Source organism: Capricornis sumatraensis, chromosome 16 (assembly GCF_032405125.1).
Source record: "Capricornis sumatraensis isolate serow.1 chromosome 16, serow.2, whole genome shotgun sequence".
In the NCBI taxonomy this organism is placed as follows: domain Eukaryota; kingdom Metazoa; phylum Chordata; class Mammalia; order Artiodactyla; family Bovidae; genus Capricornis; species Capricornis sumatraensis.
Window position 1 is genome coordinate 23649333 of NC_091084.1, and position 16026 is coordinate 23665358.

General features: G+C 41.3%; 1 protein-coding gene across 1 annotated transcript; it reads right to left on the minus strand.

Moving 5' to 3' along the window:
- Positions 1 to 380: 380 nt before the first annotated feature.
- On the minus strand, positions 381 to 14092 carry BTG4 (BTG anti-proliferation factor 4). The gene is made up of 4 exons (XM_068989381.1): positions 13920 to 14092; positions 13162 to 13299; positions 3739 to 3937; positions 381 to 560 (listed from the first exon to the last, which is right to left on the minus strand). Exons 1-4 carry the CDS (start codon positions 14090 to 14092, stop codon positions 381 to 383), a joined length of 690 nt encoding a protein of 229 aa, XP_068845482.1.
- Between the last annotated feature and the right edge of the window lie 1934 nt (positions 14093 to 16026).

Here is a 16026-nt window from a genome sequence, read left to right on the forward strand (position 1 = left end):
TAATGGCTAATGAAAGACAAGAACTTTTAAAGCTTTCTTGCAACAGACTCAACTAGGAAGGTATTAAAAACATAGCACATTTATTTAAACTGTTACTTTTGATAACTCATTGACTCTTATGACAGGTCAGTGTCTCCATTCTGTTACCTTATTGGGTACATTCATTAGTGTTACATAAAACTTCATGTAAAATTAAACAATTAAAAGTACAGTTAAGAACATAGTCGATCTGCATGAGAGGATTCACCATCATGTACCCTAGTCCCTAATGCAATTTTTTCTGTTTCCTGGGCCTCTCCAGCTTAGACTTATTTTCATTTCAGAGAATATAAAAGTGGCTCCACTGAGCTCTCGCCCATGAGGGCCCAGCCGCTGCACTATCAGTGTGTGTTGACCCAGTGGTACCTGTCCACCCGGTGCCCAGCAGCAGCCCTGTGACCTTTAGGGGTCTTATGCAACGCATGATAAGCATTTCCTAGGAGGCCCATCCGGCCATCCCTCATATTCTTTTTTCGGGGAATTTGGAACCAAGATTGAAAGGGCTGTTTCAAGTTTTCAACCTGGGGAAAAAATAAAAAGGAACATGAGGATTTTCTAATCATCTAATAAGTCAGCTTTAAGGATTAACTATAAACACATAACTCACAGGTATTAAAACTTTTAAAAGCATAGCACAACAGAAATCAAGATAACTATCTTTGGAAAATTGACTTGATGGAGGTTATGAAATAAAAAACACATTTACTCAAATTAGTATATATTCTGTATTCTTCCCTATCCAACTCCCACCTCACTCAACCCAAAACCGTTTAATTACAATCTCTGGGGCTGAGGTGTAGAAACACCCATCTTAAACATCCCAGATGGCCAATACAGATGTTTTGCAGACCACACTTTGGAAGGACATTGCTCTGAGAGAACATAGCTGACTGCAGATCTGATCCTTAGACGAAGATGACCTTTCTAAGGATCAGAATAGAATTAAGGGCAAATATTTCACTACATAATTTAAAGCTTTTATACATATAGAGCCTTCCCTCCTAGTTCAATTGGTAAAGAATCCGCCTGAAATGCAGGAGACCCTGGTTCAATTCCTGGCTTAGGAAGATCACCTAGAGAAGGGATAGGCTACCCACTCCAGTATTCCTGGACTTCCTTGTAGCTTAGCTGGTAAAGAATCCGCCGGCAGTGTGGGAGACCACGGTTCGATCCCTGGGTTGGGAAGGTCCCCTAGAGAAGGGAAAGGCTACCCACTCCAGTATTCTGGCCTGGAGAATTCCATGGACTATAGAGTTGCAAAGAGTCAGACACTACTGAAAGACTTTCACTTTCACATATAGAACTAAATACAAACAGTATATATAGTTTAGAAAACTAAACAAGCTGGGGCGGGGGGCGGGGTGGGGCAGGGGGAATTTGCCAATAATATGACAAGGGGTTAGAGGGATTGAACCTGTGTCTCTTACGTCCCCTTCATTAGCAACTTCTTATGTCTCCTTAATTAGCAGTTGGGTTCTTTACCACTAGCGCCACCTAGGAAGCCCCAGAAATATTCCTAACCCTTGAAAAGCCTATAACAACACATTAAGACCTCAAAATAAATGGGTGAAGAAAAAATTCATTAGATAGATAGTACCTACAACATTTTAGGTACATGGAGTTTTTGTTTTAATGTTTAATTTAATTAGTAATATAATCAATATTACAATAGTCAAAGCTATGTTTTTTCACGTAGTCATGTATGAATGTGAGAGCTGGACAATAAAAACAACCGAGTGCCAAAGAATTGATGCCTTCAAACGGTGGTGCTGGAGAAGACTCTTGAGAGTCCCTTGGACTGCAGGGAGATCCAACCATCCAAAAGGAAATCAACCCTGAATATTCACTGGAAGGACAGAAGCTGAAGCTAAAGCTCTAATACTTTGGCTGCCTGATGCAAAGAACTGACTCACTGGAAAAGACCCTGATGCTAGGAAAGACTGAAGACAGGAGAAGGGGACAACAGAAGATGAGATGGTTGGATGGCATCACCGACTCAATAGACATGAGTTAGACCAAACTCAGGGAGATAGTGAAGGACAGGGAAGCTTGGCATGCTGCAGTCCATGGGGTTGCAAAGACTCAGACACGACTGAGCGACAGAACAACATAATTAATAAAATGCTATTTTTCAAGGAGAATATCCAATCTTAGGGAAAATGATAAAACAAACACTTTCACATAGAGCTGGTGAGACTACAAATAAAGACATCTTTTTAGAAAGTACTTTGCCATGTGTTAACTTGTAAAATGCCCATACTCAATGACCTAATAATTCCATGTCTGAGAACCAAATCAAGAAACAACTTAAGATTCAGACATCTCTGTAAAAATTAGCTTTTTTAATACCACAACAATGTGAAAGCAACCTAGATGTCTGCCAATAATTTGTTAGCTAAATAAACTATAAAGGAAGCAAGTGGTTTAAAGTGTTAAATAGTTAAATTGCTCTAACATGTCCATACATAAGTGGTTAAGAAAACAAATTACATACAAAGTGTCAGAGATTCTCCCTAAATCAGTGTTTTTTCAACTGTAAGTTGTCACCATTAGGGGGTCATAACATCAATTTAAGTGGTTGATATTAATTTAATTTATCAAAGATTTGAGGCATTGTGCCTATTAAGGATAAGTTTGTCATGAAACCTATTTCCAATATATAGATATGCATATCTTCCTATGATCATGGTTGTGACTTAAAAAATACATAATTTTTGTTGATTTTTCTTTTTTTTTTTTTTGAAAACTGCTCTGGTGGTAGAGTCACAGATCTTTGACCATCACTTAATATTCCAAATGTTGTACAGGTGCTATGTTATTTTCCATTGTCAAAAACTACAAATTTTAATATCTAATTCTGAAAGAATTTAGGTGAAAGGAAATTTGTGTTGTGCTTAGTCGCTCAGTCATGTCTGACACTTTGCAACCTATGACTAACCTGCCAGGCTCCTCTGTCCATGGGGATTCTTCAGGCAAGAATACTGGAGTGGGTTGCCATGCCCTCCTCCAGGGGATCCTCCCAACCCAGGGACTGAAGCCAGGTCTCCTTCATTGCAGGCAGATCCTTTATCGTCTGAGCCACGAGTGAAGCCCGAAAGAAAATTTACATATGTTCGAATACTATATGGAGAAATTCAGCTAGAAAAAATGGTGTATATCCTGAGCACTCAGCCAAGTTGAGGGAATAAAAAGAGATGGAAGAAAAAAATAGGAAAGTTTTGCCAGAATATCATTATTGTGATTTAAATCTTCATAAATTGTTTTTCCATGTTTCCCAATTATTTGTTTCTTTGCTTTTACAATGAACCTATTCTTTTTAGAATTAAAATAGAAAAAAAAAAAAGTGGGCTTCCCTGGTGGCTCAGGGGTGAAGAATCTGCCTGCAGTGCAGGAGACACCCGTTTAATTCCTGGTCTGAGAAGATCCCATGTGCCTGGGGGCAGCTAAGTCCCTGCACCACAACTACTGAGCCTGTGCTCTAGAGCCTGGGAGCCGCAACTACTAGCCCATGTACTGCAACTGCTGAAGCCGGAGCACTCGAGACTGTGCTCCAGAACAAGAGGAGTCACCGCAACGAGAAGCCCGCGCACCACTCCCAGCACTAGAGGAAAACCTGCACGGCAACAAAGACCCGGCACAAATAAATAAAATTATATTTTAAAAAGGAAAAACTACAGAGGAGAAGTGGGAACACTTTACCTGATAAATACTCTTTGGATTGCTGACTTTAGGAATTATCTGAGGTTCTTTCTTACAACTTTCTTCATCAGAGGAAGTGCCGGAGGAGTAGTCTAACGTGGCTCTATTAACAGCATCACTGATTTGTTGGGATAATTCCCATTCCTCCCATCTGCCTTTGAAAGAAGCAATTGTAAATGGATGATTTTTCTCACCATACCTAAGAAAGAAAGGAAAATAAAGCGTTCATTAGGGACTCAAATTCTCACAGGTTTTTATTTCCCATCTTTTCTGGAAACAGCTCAGTAACTTACAAGAAGAGTTACTTGAAAACAACAACAACAACAACAAATTGTGAGAATTAGGCCAAGATGGTAGGGTAGCAAGACCTTGAGCTTACCTTCTCTCATGAGCACACCAAGATTACAACTATTTAGATAGCAGTTATTGATGAGAGGCTGAAATCAGGCAGAAAAGATCTTCTACAATTAAAGTGATAAAGAAGGCACCACAATGAGACAGGTAAGAGGGGTGGAATGTAGTCCAGACACCTACCTGCAGGTGGGCAACACACACACAGGCGGATAATGACAGAGGTTCTCCCAAGGAGCAATCAGTGGGTGAGCCCCACATCACGCTCCCCACACCAGAGAGCCGACCCCAGGAAGACGAGCCCCCAGAATGTTTGGCTTTGAAGGCCAGGGGGCTTACTTTCTGGAGAGTCAGATGGCTGTCGGAAATAGAGACACCACTCTCCAAAGGCCCACACAAAATTTCACATGCTCTGGGACCCAGGGCAGAGGCAGCAGTTTGAAAGGAACCTGCGTCAGACCCACCTGCTGATCTTGGAGAGCCTCCTGCAGAGGCAGGAGGCCGTGGAGCTCACCCTGGGGCCACAGAAACTGGCAGCAGCCATTCCGAGGAGCTCGTTCCACCATGCGAACACTGGTGCTGGCGAGGGCCGCTTTGAAATCCTCCCTCTAGCTGACTAGAACGAGGACCCAGACCTGCCACTAGCCCATGAGCACCAGTGCTGAGTTGCCTCGGGCCAAACACCTGGCCACTTGGGGAAACAGTCCCATCTACTGTCAGGCACACTGCCCTAAGACCCCCTGAGCCCACAGTGGCCCCAGAATACTACACTGTCCCCCAGAGGGTGCAGCACCTGGCCCCCACACGCCAGGGCACCAGCACTAGCCCCGGGACCCCCAGGACCCTGCAAGCAGAGACCTAGGACCCAGCTCTGCCTACCAGCATTCTGGAACCAACCTCAAGACCTCCTGACCCCTGGGCCCACCTGACAATGAACCAGCACTAATCCAGGGACCAACTTCACACACCACTGGACATCAAGACCTCTGGGCCCTGGCTTCACCCAGCAACAGGCAGACGCCAGCCCTAGGACTACCACAGGCCCACAGCCTACCATGACAGGACCCAGAGCACCCACCATCAGGCTAACACCAGCTCCAGGATCTCCTGGGCCCAGGCCCCACCTACCAGCAGGTCAACCCTGGCTCTGAGACACCTTGGATCCCTCAGTCAGCCAATCAGATATCTACCCCACCCACCAATGGGCCAAAGCAAGCTTTGGAACACCCTGGACCCTGTAGCTGGCTATCTCAGGGTGCTGCCCCACCCACCAGCAGACCTACAGCAGCTAAATCCAGGACCCCCAGGGTCCTGCACCCAGAAATCTCAAGACATAGCTCCACCCACCAAATGAGCTAGCACTAGCCCCAGGCCACCCTGGAACCCCGTCCCCACCTCCTAAACCCCCATCAACATCCTGCCACCAGTTCTGAGTCCCCTGTAGCAAGAGAACTCAGGACCTGGTTCTGCCCGACAGTAGGTCAGTACCAGCCCTAGAATCTGGCTACACTCTTCAGCGGGTGGACACCAGCCCCAGGATCCCTTGGGCCTTAATCCTGCCCACCAGCAAGTGGACACCACTTCTGGCATACCTGGGACCCTCATGCAGCAGCCCCAAGACACAATCCCACCGCAGTGGGCTAACACTAGCTTTGTGACCCACAGGCCCTGCAGCCAGAGACCCCAAGACACAACTCTGCCCACCAGTGAGCCGACACTAAGCCCCAGCACCCTCTCGACCATCCCGCACCCACCAGCAGGCCAATACCAGCTCTAGAACATCTTGAACCCCCTCAGCCAGCCACTGTGGGATCCAGCCTTACTCACCAACGAGCCAGCACCAGCTGAGGGACACTCCAGAACCCACAGCCAGTTGTATCAGAAAGCAACCCCACCCACCAGCAGGCTGACATTAAAATTAGAAACCTTGGCCCTGCACCTCCACCCCCTCCACCCCTCAGCCCCAGAACCCTGCTCTGCCCATCAGTGAGCCAGCACTAGTCCCGGGAGCCCCTTCCTCAGGGTTCCACAGACAACTGCCTCGACCCAACCCTGCAAACCACCAGCTGGCAGCCTGCATACAAGGCAGGGCCTGGCAATCAACCAGACCAGGGGCCAGCCACACCTACCAGACCACCCACAGTAGTCACCCCACCACAGCATAAGGGCCCACATAGGGGGACCCCTAGAGCATACAGCGCTGGTGACCAGAGAGGAGAGCACCGCTGGGATGCCCTGGATGTCTCCTACAAAAGGCTACTTCTCCAAAGTCAGGAAATACTCCCAACCAACCAGGTACATAGAAATAAAAACAATAGGCCACAAATGAGGGAACAAAGGATCATGTTCCAAATGAAAGAACAGGATAAAACCCCAGAAGGTAAGTGGAAGAAGGCAATCTACCCAATAAAAAGTTTAAGGTAAAGATCATAAAGATAAACAAAGAACTTGGGAGAAGAATAGAGGAAAACAGTGAAAAGTTAAGAGTGAGAAGATATACAGAAGAATCAGACAGAGCAGGAGAATACAGTAACTGAAATGAAAATACACTAGAGGGACTCAACAGTAGGTTGGGTGGATACAGAGGAACAGATCAGTCAGCTGAAAGACAGATTAATATAAATCACTGAACCTGAACAGAAAAAAAGAAAGAAAAAGAAATCAGGATACTTAGAGATCTCTGGAACACCACCAAGCACACTAACATTTGCATTAGAAAAGAAAAGAAAAGGGTCAGAGAATATATTTGAAGACATAATAGCTGAAAACTTCCCTACCTGGGAGATGAAACAGACATCCAGGTCCAGGAAGCATAGAGAGTCTCAAATAGAATCAACCCAAGGAGGACCACACCAAGATACATTGTTATTAAAATGGAAAAGACAGAAAATATTAAAAGCAAGGGAAACGCAACAAGTTGCATGGAAGGGAATCCCCATAAGGCTATCAGCAGACTTTTCAGCAGAAACTGCAGGCCAGAAGAGTATCATGTAATATATTTAAAGTGATGAAATGGAGACATTATGGCCAAGAATACACCACATGGCAAAGTTTACTCTCAGATTTGAAAAAGAGATCAAAAAGTTTTACAGACAAGCAAAAGCTGAAAGGGTTCAGCACCACCAAACCAGTTTTGCAAGAAATGTTAAAAGGGACTTCTCTAAGTGAAAAAGGAAAACCACAACTAGAAACATGAAAATTACAAAAGGAAAAAGCTTGCTGGTTAAAGGAAAATATACACTAAAAGCAGCAAGACGAACCACAGGCAAACCTAATAGGAAGGCTAAAAGACAGAGTAAAATTGCCTAGACCTGCAGTAAGTAAAGGACACATGAAACAATTAGATGTAAAATATGATGTCAAAAACAGTAAGCATGAGAGAGGGGTAAAAGTGAAGGACTGTTACAATGCATTTAAAATTAAAGAGATCAGCAACTCAAATAATCACATTTATACACACACGCACTTTTTTTTAAAAGCAATGGAATTCCAGAAAAACATCTACTTCTGTTTCATTGACTGTGCTAAAGTCTTTGCGTGGATCACAACAAACTGTGGAATATTCTTAAAGAGATGGGAATACCAGATCAACTTACCTGTGTCCTGAGAAACCTGTTGTAGGTCAAGAAGCAACAGAACCTTACACAGAACAACTGACTGGTTCAAAATTGGGAAAGGAGAACGACAAGGCTGTATATTGTCACCCTGTTTATTTAAATTATATGCAGGGTACATCATGCGAAATGCTGGGCTGGATGAGTTACAAGCTGGACTCAAGATTGCTGGGAGAAATAAACAACCTCAGATATGCAGATGATACCGCCCTAATAGCAGAAAGTGAAGAGGATCTAGAGAGGCTCTTGATGAGGGTGAAGAGGACAGTGAAAAGGCTGGCTTAAAACTCAACATTAAAAAACAAAGATTATGGCATCTGGTCCCATCACTTCATGCCATATAGAAGGGGACAAAGTGGGAACAGTGAGGGATTTTCTCTTCTTGGGTTCCAAAATCACTGCAGATGGTGACTGTAGCCATGAAAACAGAAGACGCTTGCTTCTTGGAAGGAAGGCTAAGACAAATCTAAACAGCATATTAAAAAGCAAAGACATCACTTTGCCAACAAAGTTCTGTATAATCAAATCTATGGTTTTTCCAGTAGTCATGTATGGATGTGAGAGTTGGACCACAGGAAGGCTGAGCACCAAAGAATTGATGCTTTGGAATTGTGGTACTGGAGAAGACTCTTGAGAATCCCTTGGACACCAAGGAGATCAAACCAGTCAATCCTAAAGGAAATCAATCCTGACTGTTCGTTGGAAGGACTGATGATGAAGCTGAAGCTCCAATACTTTGGCCACCTGATGCAAACAGTTGACTCATTGGAAAAGACTCTGATGCTGGGAAAAAATTGAAAACAAAAGGAGAAGAGGGTGGCAGAGGATGAGATGGTTGGATAGCAGCACCAATTCACAAACTTGAACTTGGACTTGAACTTGGGCAAATTCCAGGAGATGGTGAGGGAAACAAGGAGGCCTAGTATGCAGCAGTCCATAGGGTCACAAAGAAACAGACATGACTTAGAGACTCAACAACAAAAATACACATAAAATACGTACTGCTATATATAAACCTCATGGTAACCAGAAATCAAAATCTATCATCGATACACACAAAAAAAGAGAAAGAAAGCTAAACATCATCCAAACATAATTTGAAGATAGTTAAATAACAAGGGAAGAGAGCAAAAGAACAAAATGAATTACAAAAACACCAAAACAATTGATAAAATGACTAAGTACATACCAATCAATAATTACTTTGAATGTAACAGGAATAAGTGTTCTAAAGACAGAGTTGAAGATACAAAAATAATACCCATATATATGCTATGTATATATATGCTATCTACGGAGAAGGCAATGGCACCCCACTCCAGTACTCTTGCCTGGAAAATCCCATGGACAGAGGAGCCTGGTGGGCTGCAGTCCATGGGGTCGCTAAGAGTCAGACACGACTGAGCGACTTCACTTTCACTTTTCACTTTCATGCATTGCAGAAGGACATGGCAACCCACTCCAGTGTTCCTGTCTGGAGAATCCCAGGGACGGGGGAGCCTGGTGGGCTGCCATTTATGGGGTCACACAGAGTCGGACAAGACTGAAGTGACTTAGCAGCAGCAGCAGCAGCATGCTATCTATAAGAAACTCACTTTAGATACAAAGACATACAGACTGAAAGTGAGAAGAGACGGCAGTATACTTAAAGACGTATATCATGTAAACAGAAATGAAAAGAAAGTCACGGCGGCAATATTTACACCAGAAAAAGTAGCCTCTAAGACAAAGTAGACTTTAAAACAAAGACTGTAACAACAGACAAAGGAGGACATTATGTAATGATCAAGATCGATCCAAGAAACTATAACAATTATAAATATATATGCACCCAACATAGGAGCATCTAAATATGTAAGCTAATATTAACAGAGATAAAGGGAGAAATTGACAGTAACACAATAATAGTAGGAGACTTTAACACTCCACTTATATCAATGAACAGGTCATACACAGAAAAATCAAGAAAGAAACACTAGCCTTAATTGACATAATAGACCAAATGGACTTAATAGATACCTACAGGCCTTCCATCCAAAAGCCACAGAATACATGTTCAAGTGCATGCGGAACATTCTCTGGGACAGACCACATGCTAGGCCACAAATCAGTTCTCAGTACATTTAAGAAGATTAAATGAGCATCTTTTAATGCTCATTTTCTGAGCATCTTTTCTGATCACAATGCTATGAAACTAGAAATTGCTATAAGAAAACTGCAAAAAAAAACCACAAATAAGGTGAAGGCTAAACAATATACTTCTAAACAACCAATGGATCACTGAAGAAATCAAAGAGAAAATTCAAAAAATACCTCTAGACAAATGAAAACAAAAACACAATGATCCCAAAATCTATGTGATGCACCAAAAGTAGTCCTAAGCGAGAAACTTATAGTGATGCCAGCCTACCTCAGGAAATAAGAAAAATCTCAAGCAACATAACCTTCCACCCAAAGGGACTTTAAGAAAAACAAAGCCCAAAGTTAGCAGAAGGAAAGAAATTATAAATATCAGAGCAGAAATGAAACAGAGACAAAAACAGTTTTTTTAAAAAAAAATGAAACTAAGAGCTGGCTCCTTGAAAAGATAAATAAAATTGATAAACCTTTAGCCAAATTCATCAAGAGAAAAGGAGACAGCCCAAATCTATAAAATAATAAAAAGTTAGCAACAATACCGAATTACAAAGATTGTAAAGAGAGATTGCCATGACTGTAGTAATCTGTATGCAAATAAAATGGACAACCTAGAAGAAACAAATTCATAGAAATGTACAGTCTCCCAATATTGAACCAGAAGGAAATAGAAAATATGAACAGATCAATTACAAGTAATGAAATTGAATCAGTAATGGAAAAAATACTCCCAAGAAACAAAATTCCAGAACCAGAGAGCTTCACAAGTGAGTTCTAATAAACATTTAGAGGAGAGTGAACATCTATTCTTCTCAAATTATTTCCAAAAATTTTCAGAGGAAGGAACACTTCACCCTGATACCAAAACCAGACAAAAATATCACAGGAAAAAAATTACAGGGTCAATATCATTGAAGGAAAGTTCTGACCAACCTAGATAGCATATTAAAAAGCAGAGATATTACTTTGCCAACAAAGATCCATCTAGTCAAGGCTATGGTTTTTCCAGTGGTCATGTATGGATGTGAGAGTTGGACTGTGAGGAAAGCTGAGCGCCAAAGAATTGATGCTTTTGAACCGTGGTGTTGGAGAAGACTCTTGAGAGTCCCTTGGACTGCAAGGAGATCCAACCAGTCCATCCTAAAGGAGACCAGTCCTGGGTGTTCATTGGAAGGACTGATGCTAAGGCTGAAACTCCAGTACTTTGGCCACCTCAAGCAAAGAGTCGACTCATTGGAAAAGCCCCTGATGCTGGGAGGGATTGGGGGCAGGAGGAGAAGGGGACGACAGAGGATGAGATGGTTGGATGGCATCACCGACTCGATGGACGTGAGGTTTGAGTGAACTCCGGGAGTTGGTGATGGACAGGGAGGCCTGGCGTGCTACAATTCATGGGGTCACAAAGAGTCAGACACGACTGAGTTACTGAACTGAAATGAACTGATCATTGATGAACAGAGATGCAAATCAGTGGAAGAGAATAGAGAGCCCAGAAATAAACCCATGCATCTATGGTTAATTAATCTATGACAAGGAGGCATGAATATCCAACAGGGAAAAGACAGTCTCTTCAATAAGTGGTGCTGGGAAAATACAGCAGCTACTTGTAAAGAATGAACTTAGGAGTTTCTCATGCCATTACAAAAATAAACTCAAAATGGATCATAAACCTGTATGTAAGACTGTAAACCATAAAAACTCTTAGAAGGTAACATAGCCAGAACTCTGATATAAATTGTAGCAATATTTTCTGGATGTCTCCTAAGGCAAAGAAAACAAAAACAAATTAAACTTACAAGCTTTTGCACAGCAATGGAAACCATCAACAAAAAGATTACCTACTGAATGGAAGAAAATATTTGCAGGTATAACTATCCACAATATATAGACAGCTCATACAACTTAATATCAAAAAAATTTCATTTCAAATTTTAATTCAAAATTTAATATCAAAAAAAATTAATTTTCAACCTAAAAATGGACCTGAATAGACATTTTTCCAAACAAGACATACAAATAGCTAACGGGCACATAAAGAGATTCTCGATATTTTGTATTATTTAAAGAAATGCAAATCAAAACAATGAGACATTACCTCACACTTGTCAGAATGGCTATCATTAAGATGTCTACAAATATCAAATGTTGGTGAGAACATGGAGAAAAAGGACCCCTTGTACACTATTGGTGGGAATATAAATTGGTGCAGCCACTATGGAATATGGAGCTTCCTCAAACTAAAAGTAGGATTACCATATGATCCAGCAATTCAACTCCTGGGTATATATCCAGAAAAAATAAAATCATTAATTTGAAAAGATGCATGTACCCCAGTATTCTGAGCAGCACTATTTACAATAGCCAAGACATGGAAGTAACACAAATGCCCATCAATAGATGAATGGATAAAGAAGATGTGGTATGAGTATGTACACATTCAAGTACTACTCAGCCATAAAGAATGAAATTCTGCCATCTGCAGCAACATGGATAGACCCAGAGAATATTGTGGTTAGTGAAATAAATCAGAGAAAAGTCAAATACTGCATGCTATTATTTATAGGTAGAATCTAAAAAAATAAAATATATGTATATAGCAAAAAAACTGACTAAACAGATACAGAAAACTATTGGTTACCAGTAGAAAAGAGGGAAGTGAGAAAGGGCAAGGTAGGGGTAGGTACAGACTGCTATGTATAAAATATAAGAATATACTGTACAACAGAGAATATAGCCAATGTTTTATAATAACTTTAAATGGGGGTATAATTTGTAAAAAAAACTTTTGAATTACTAGGATGTATACCTGAAACTAATATAATTTTGTAAATCAACTATAGTTTAAGAAAAACAATGAAATGGCTTGTCAGCAAAGCAAATTGAGAGACATTATGACCTTCTGCTACTATACTGTCATAATTGGTGGAGGTCAAGGGTTCTGTAAAAGCTTTCTAAGAATTAGCTAAGGTAAAGACAGACTAACTTTTTTTGATTCAACTAATGGACTGACTTGCTGACGATAATTCCTCTTTCCCCTTGATACCGCCTAAAATGCTTGGACTTTATGCAATTGGCAATAGGATGCCATGTTTAAAGTCAAATTTCAAATACTATGGAAAAATCTTTGTGCTTCCCACTCCATCCACCCTAAAATGAAGTCTGTGTTGTCTGATATAGCTTGCATCTAGTCTTAATGGGCTTGTGCCCTCACTGGTAATCCAGGGATTTGCAGCATCACCTTTCACAAAGATGCACAGACTAAATAACCTAAGGTTCCCAAGGGTCACAGACCACACAAACTGGCTCCAATAAGATTACTCACCGGCAGCACACTTCAAAGGGATCTACCCATATGGTCATCTCCTTTGGAAGTCCCAGGTGAGAAAAATCCACATTACTTTCAGCACAAGCCCTTTCTAGAATAGGATCTTTATTCTGATGATTGTTTATCCTGATACACCTTTAAAAACAAGAAAAGGGAAATGGCGTGGTGACAGTTGGAGAATCATGCTGCTTCCAAGGGTCTCCAATACACACAGCTGCCACCTCACTCCCGTCTTCCCTCAGCTCCTTCACCACCCCTCAGAAGTTTTACAGTAAGACTGAAATATCAAACTTTTACACAATATGGATTCCATTACTAAACCACACAATCAGTTCACCAAATGTGCTCAGTCATGTTCAACTCTTCGCAGCTCCATGGATTGCAGCCACCGTGCTCCTCTGTCCGTGGGATTTCCCAGGCAAGAATACTGGAGTGGGCTGACATTTCCTACTCCAGGGGATCTTCCTGACCCAGGGATCAAACCCTCGTCTCTTGTGTCTCCTGCACTGGCAGGTGGATTCTTTACCACTAGAGCAACCTGGGAAGACTAAAGGTTCTCTGTATATCCTTCACAGTAAACACAAGTTAGAAATTCCTTAATCCACTTCACACAAGGAGGTTTGCTCTATAGTTTTCACACTGTGCTATCATCTCCTACTCTCCTTTTTTCAAGCCCAAGTTCAAACAAATAAGGCAGGCGGTAGCTGCTGGCTTGTTACTGCCCTTTGCTATGCCTACCACATCCTAGCTCTCACCTGAAGGCTTGCCCTTTAGAAGGGTGATCAGAATGCCAGTGACTCCTGTACGTTTCAAACAAGATTGTCATCAGCTTTTCTGCAAAGTCTTCTATCTGCTCTTTATTCAGTTTATCATGTTTTTTCACTAATCTTGTCACAAAGAAGACCGTTGTTGCTATTTCATCTCTCATGATTCAAGAAGAGCCTACAAGGAGGTCTGAAACCATTGAAAGGAAGCAAGAAGAAATTAAACAGAAACAAGGGTCTAACTTATTATCAACATGTAATTACCATTTGGAAATTTTATATACATACCTTAAATTTAAAACAGAAGTCACTTGCTAGTCCTTAATGAACTTAAAAAAAGCACATCAATACTATCAACAAAACAGCCAAGCAAACCAGTACCTCAACTAACCTTTAATGATTCTCAAAGAAAAAAAAATTTTTAATACTGTAATATACTTAAACAAATGATTATGCAAATTAAATACTTTTAAAGTCCAGATCCAGGAGAGTAAGTTACACCAAGCACTACTGTTTAAAAACATATTTATAAAGAGCAAAAACATTTCAGGATATAGTCATTCCTAAAATTGTGGCTCTCAGGTGGCACATTCAAAAGTTAAGATTAATCAAATATATATTATACTTGCCAGCAAAAGATCTTTAGCCCAACAGAAAGGGGGCCAGAGTCGGAAGCCACTCTCACCACACCTGGCTTGTCAGTTCCAGGCTGCAGTTTATATAAACCTGGGTCCCAAGGCCGGATAGGTTTTTCGCCTTACACAGGTGCTGCCCTTTAGGATAATTGACAGCTCTTTCCAGGTCCCCATCAAATTGCTCCTTGGCATATGTAGAGGATATTCGTTACGGAAAGTGTTTGTTTAAAGATTTTCAAACTGGATTTCTATCTTCTGTTTTGCTATTTAAGTCCTATCTTTTATGACATAAATGAGAATCAATCCTTCTCCTTCCAAATCCTAAGAGCCTACATTCCAGTATTTTTGTCTCTCATTTTCTCTTTCAAAACTGTCAACATATTAAAGTATTTTGTCCTGGATCTTTTCTAAAATTAAACACAACTTTCTTTGAACTGTCATTGTGTTGACTCCACACATTTTTCACTGTAAAATAAATGGAAAAGACCTCAAAGTATATCTAGTCTTACTAGTTCTCAAAGGGTAGGTCACTGATCACCTGATTTGGACCCACCGAGCTGCTTGTTAAAAATGCAGATTCCAGGACTTTATCCCAGATTCACTGAATCAATACCTCTAAAGGCATATCTGGGAATCAACATTTTAAAAGTTCCCCCTGGTGATTCTTATACCCACTAAATTTAAGAACCATTATACCCAGAATATGTCTTTAACACCCATGGTAAGTGGTCATTCAGGTTCTTTGTCAGTGAAAAAGAAGTTTTCTCTTATAAGGAAGCCCATTTCTTTTCTAAAAAGCCCCAAATGCCAGGCAGTCCCTCTCCTTGAGAAGCTACAGCCAACTCTTTATTCTCTATCTGAAAAGCCTAGTTTTTCCCTCTGGAACTGTACAGATTTTATCTAATTCTCCACCACAGGAAGGCACTTTAAATACTAGCTATTGAGCCTCCCCTGAGCCTCCTCTTTAGGAAGAGAGCTAACCATTCTTAGCTTTTCAGTAGTTCTTCCCACAGACATGTTACTCAGACATTTCATCACTCACATCTGGATGAGTTTCAGGTGCGTCAGTAATCCTCTTTTAAAGGCTGGAGCCCAGAATTTCTATTGAGCATTTCAAACAAAGCTCCAAGTGTGCTCTGCCATGATGGAATAGAATGGACTGTTACTTGGCTCTGAAAACTGTGTATCTAGAACACAGCCTCAGGTGGCATTTGCCTTAGTGGTAGCGCCATCACGTCTCTGCTTCACGCTGAACTATTACCAGCTAAGCAGTTTTTTTCACTAATGCTATTGTTTTGTCACATTTTTCCCTCCTATGCAACATAACGTTCAAGAATATGAGCTTTGAGAAGAACTGAGTAGAAATTTCCTTGAGTAGAAATTTTTTCAGAGAGAGAATACAGATGGCCAACAGGTATACGAAAAGATGTTCAACATAGCTAATCATCAGGGAAATGCAAATC

What these genes read in the sequence shown, in the direction of transcription:
- BTG4 (XM_068989381.1), bottom strand. Translation starts at nt 14,092, where the DNA reads ATGAGAGATGAAATAGCAACAACGGTCTTCTTTGTGACAAGATTAGTG. An exon ending in TCTAAAGGGCAAGCCTTCAG is followed by an intron (nt 13,300 to 13,919) that starts GTGAGAGCTAGG and finishes TTGTTTTTAAAG; the next exon opens with GTGTATCAGGATAAACAATC. An exon ending in ATCCAAAGAGTATTTATCAG is followed by an intron (nt 561 to 3,738) that starts GTAAAGTGTTCC and finishes TTTTTTCCCCAG; the next exon opens with GTTGAAAACTTGAAACAGCC.